Source organism: Oxyura jamaicensis, unplaced genomic scaffold (assembly GCF_011077185.1).
Source record: "Oxyura jamaicensis isolate SHBP4307 breed ruddy duck unplaced genomic scaffold, BPBGC_Ojam_1.0 oxyUn_random_OJ67, whole genome shotgun sequence".
Classification (NCBI taxonomy): domain Eukaryota; kingdom Metazoa; phylum Chordata; class Aves; order Anseriformes; family Anatidae; genus Oxyura; species Oxyura jamaicensis.
In genome coordinates this window covers 45,452-49,633 of record NW_023305650.1, presented here as the reverse complement: position 1 = coordinate 49,633, position 4,182 = coordinate 45,452, and the positions used below count along the sequence as shown (strand labels likewise).

At 63.0% G+C, this 4,182-nt stretch overlaps 1 protein-coding gene across 2 annotated transcripts in view; it reads left to right on the top strand.

The window, feature by feature from the left end:
* Positions 1 to 250: 250 nt before the first annotated feature.
* The window catches only part of GABBR1 (gamma-aminobutyric acid type B receptor subunit 1), a 16,075-nt gene continuing 12,143 nt past the window's right edge, over positions 251 to 4,182 (top strand). For both annotated transcript variants that reach the window (XM_035313434.1, XM_035313433.1), the window contains exons 1-6: positions 251 to 384; positions 517 to 586; positions 1,514 to 1,717; positions 1,801 to 1,989; positions 2,534 to 2,551; positions 3,757 to 3,917. In XM_035313434.1, coding sequence (XP_035169325.1) covers positions 328 to 384; positions 517 to 586; positions 1,514 to 1,717; positions 1,801 to 1,989; positions 2,534 to 2,551; positions 3,757 to 3,917 — 699 coding nt within the window. In that variant the 5' untranslated portion in view covers positions 251 to 327. The remainder of the gene's footprint in view (positions 385 to 516; positions 587 to 1,513; positions 1,718 to 1,800; positions 1,990 to 2,533; positions 2,552 to 3,756; positions 3,918 to 4,182) is intronic.

The window sequence follows — 4,182 nt, the reverse complement described above, 5'->3', positions numbered from 1 at the left end:
AGGGGATGCAGGGCATGTGGGGATCCTGTAGAGGGGATGTAATATATAGGGGTTGTAGAACACGAGGGGCATAATTCATAGGGGATGCAGGGCATGCAAGGCGTAATCTATAGGGTGGCACTGTATATAGGGGATGCAGGGCATGTGGGGCATAATTTATAGGGAAGGGCAGGTGGGACATACCCTATATAGGGGATGTTACCCTATAGGGGACGTACCCTACATAGGGTACACGTGTCTCAAGGCAGGGGGGAGTGCTCTACAGGGGCTGCGGAGTGTGTTGGGCATGCTCTATAGGGACTGTCCTCGCAGGTGACAGCAGCAGTGATGTCCCCACCGGTGGCCAGCATGGAGGGGATGGGACGGATCCTGCCCCACGGCAGGGTAAGGGGCCCGAGCGGCCGACCTGAGGGGAGGTGGGGGACACGGATGTCCACAGTGTCCCCACGCACCCCCCTATATCCCCACCCCCGGCCCTATATGTGCCCCATAAGTGTGGGGCCACTGCCCCTGCAGGTGCTGCTGGTGCTGCTGGCACTGAGTGCGGCACGCGGCCAGGCAGCTGTACGCGTCAACCTGACTGAAGGTAGGTGGGAGGCCGATGCATCCTCTGACGCATCCTCTGACGCGTCCTCCACCGCTGTGTCCTCCACTGCCTCCATCACGTCTCCAGCATGTCCCCGCCGCATTCCCAACAATCCCCGTGGTGTGCCTACCACGTCCTCTACCACATCCCCATGGTGTCCTCTACCACGTCCTCCATGGTGTCCCTACAGTGTCCCCAGTAACCTCCATGGTGTCCCCCACCAAGTCTTCAACCCCATCCTCCGATGTGTCCTCCTCCACATCCCCACCATGTCGTCTGCCACATCCCGACCATGTCTTCCTTTGCTGTGTCTTCTGCTGTGTCCTCCACCCTGTCCTCCTCCATATTCCAACCATGTACTCCTTCACCATGTCCTCTTCTACCATGTCCTCCACCATGTCCCCCACTACATCCCCACCGCGTCCTCCACATGTCCTCCGCTACATCCCTACCATGTCCTCCACCATGTCCAGCACATCCCCACCATGTCCTCTACCATGTTCTCTACCATGTCCTCCAGCACATCCCTACCATGTCCTCATCAACCATTTGCTCCAGCACATCCTCACCACGTTCTCCTTCATCATGTCCCCCACTACATCTCCACCACGTCCTCCACCACATCCTCCAGTACTTCTCTTCCATGTCCTCCTCCAGCATATCCCGACTAAATCCCCACCGCATCCTCCACCATGTCGTCCACCACGTTCTCCAGTACTTCGCTACCATGTCCCCCTCTACCACATCCTCCACCGTGTCCTCCAGCATATCCTTACCATATCCTCCTCCACTGTGTCCTCCACCATGTCCCCCACTACATCCCCACCGCGTCCTCCACCATGTCCTCCAGCACGTCCCTACCACGTCCTCCTCCGCCGCGTTCCCGCCGCCTCCTTGGCCGCGTCCTCCGTCTCGTCCCCGCCGCAGGCTGCGAGATCATCCACCCGCCGCGGGACGGGGGCATCCGCTACCGGGGGCTGACCCCGGAGGAGGTCCAGAGCATCCGCTTCCTCCCCTTCGACTATGAGATTGAGTACGTCTGCCGCCCTGACCGTGAGATCGTGGGGCCCAAGGTGCGCAAGTGCCAGCGCAACGGCACCTGGACCGCCATGGGACACCCCAGCCGTTGCTGTGAGCCTTCCCCCCACCCCCATTTTTTTTTTTTTTTTAATGGGGAAAAGACAAGGGGCTGAGGCTTTGCGCCCCTGTTTCAGTGCGGACTTGCCCCAAAATGCACCTGAGCCTGGAGAACGGGCAGGCGGTGGCGCGGGCGATGGAGCGGGTGCCGGTGGAGGGGACGTGGACCGAGTACAGCTGCAACCCCGGGTTCCGCCTGCTGGGCAGTGCCCGCAGCAACTGCACCAAGCTGGGGCGGTGGAGCACCCCAAAACCCGTCTGCGAGCGTAAGTGTCCATGGGGTTTGGGGATCTCTGTGGTGGGGGTTCAGGTGTCTGTGGGGTTTCTGGGATGGGGTTTCAGGACCCTATGGGGTGTCCATGGGGTTTGAGGAGTCTCTGGGGTGGGAGTTCAGGTCTCTGTGGGGTGCCTATGGGGTTGAGGGGCCTCTGCGGTGGGGGCTCAGGTCCCTGTAGGATCTTTGAGATGGGGATTCAGGTCCCTATAGGGTGTCCATGGGCTTTGGGGATCTCTGCAGTAGGGGTTCAGGTCCCTGTGGAGTGCCTACGGGGTTGGGGGGTCTCTGCAGTATGGGATAAGGCCCCTATGGGTCTTTGGGATGGGGATTCAGGTCCCTTTGGGGTGCCCCTGGGCTTTGGGGGTCTCTGCAGGAGGGGTTCAGGTCCCTGTGGGGACTCTGTGGTGGGGGTTCAGGACCCCATGGGGTGCCCATGGGGTTGGGGGGGTCTCTGGGGTGGGGGTTCTTGTCTCTGGGGAGTCCTGGTCCCCATGTGGGGGTCTCTCTGTGACTCAGTTCCCCCTCCCCTGCAGTTCGTCGCCCTCTCTCAGGTAAGTCTTGCCCCATGTGCCCCACCCTTCCCAAACCCCAGGTCACCTCTGCCCTGGGTGGGGGCAAGCCCAGTCCCCCCCAAGCTCCCCGGGGGTTCATGACAGTGGGGGGGAGGGGGGAAGCATCCTCAGGGCCCCCCCTCCCCCCACGTACCCCTCTCCTCATCCAGGGGGGGGGGGGGCATTGGGAGCCCCCCCCATCCCTATGGTACCCCCCAGAAGTCCCCCCACCGTGCAAAGGGGGATGATGGCACGGGAGCCGCCCCTCTCCGCCTCCTCCTCCTCCTTCTCCCAGCCTCCCTCTGTGCCCCCCCAGCCTCCGCCTCATCTCCCTCCCTCCCCGTCCCCCATCACCCATCCGCCCCCGCCTCCCCCCCCCCCAGCATCCTCCATCCCTGCTTTCCTCCGTCCCTCCAGCTCCGTCCCTTTGCCTTCCCGCTCCGGCTCCGTCCCTTTGCCTTCCCGCTCCGTGTCCCTTTTTTTTCCCTCCAGCCCCCCTCCCCCTCCGGCACCCCCAGCCCCTCCATCCGCCTGTCCTTCCGCTCACCCTGTCTGCTTCACCGCTCTCCAGCCTCTGTCCCTCGGTCCTCCCCCGTCCTTTCGTCCCCCTGCCCTCCAGCCTTCTGTTTTTCTGTTTTGCATCCCCTTTTCGGCTTTGCACCCATCCTCCTTTCTGTTTTGTATCCTTTCTGCTTTGCATCCGTCCTCTTTTTCTGCTTTGCATCCTCCTTTTTGCCTTGCATCCTCCTTTTCTGCTTTGCGTACATCCTCCTTTTTCTTTGCATCCTTTTCAGCTTTGCATCCACCCTCCTTTTCAGCTTTGCACCCTCCTTTTCTGCTTTGCATCCACCCCCCTTTCCTGCTTTGCATCCTCTTTTCTGCTTTGCGTCCTTCTCTGCTCCGCACCCTCCTTTCTGCTCTGCACCCTTCTCCCCTCTCCATCCTTCCTTCTTCCCCCTCTCCACCCCTCTTCCCTTGCCACCCCTCCACCCTCCCCAAAACCTTCATTGCCATTCCTCCGGTGTCTCTGTCCCCCCCCCACTGCCGCTGCCATCCGCCTCCCCCCGCGCCCCCCGCCATGGCCAGCCTGCCCCCCCCCTCGCCCTGACCCGCCATGGCGAGCGTCCCCGCGGCCCCCCCTGGCTCCCCGCGCTGGCTGCTGGTGCTCAGCGCCCTGCTGGTGTCGCGCCCGCCGGGGGGGACAGGCAAGAAGGCCGTGCACGTCGGGGCGCTCTTCCCCATGAGCGGGGGGTGGCCGGGGGGGCAAGCGTGCCTGCCCGCTGTCCGCATGGCACTGGAGGACGTCAACAGCCGGAGGGACATCCTGCCTGACTACGAGCTGCGCCTCATCCACCACGACAGCAAGGTGGGGAGGGGGTGGCGGAGGAAGAGGGGGTTTGGGGGGTATGGGGATGGGAGGGAATGGGGGGAAGAGGGGATGGGGACGTGGGGAGGGGTGGTGGGGATGGGGCTGTGGGGGTGAGGGCAATGGGGATGGGGGGCAGTGGGGATGGGGACATGGGGAGGGGCGATGGGGACAGGGATGGGGACATGGTGAGGGGTGGGGGGGGACAGGGACATGGTGGGGGGCAGTGGGGATGAGGACAGGGTGAGGGGCAATGACATGGGGG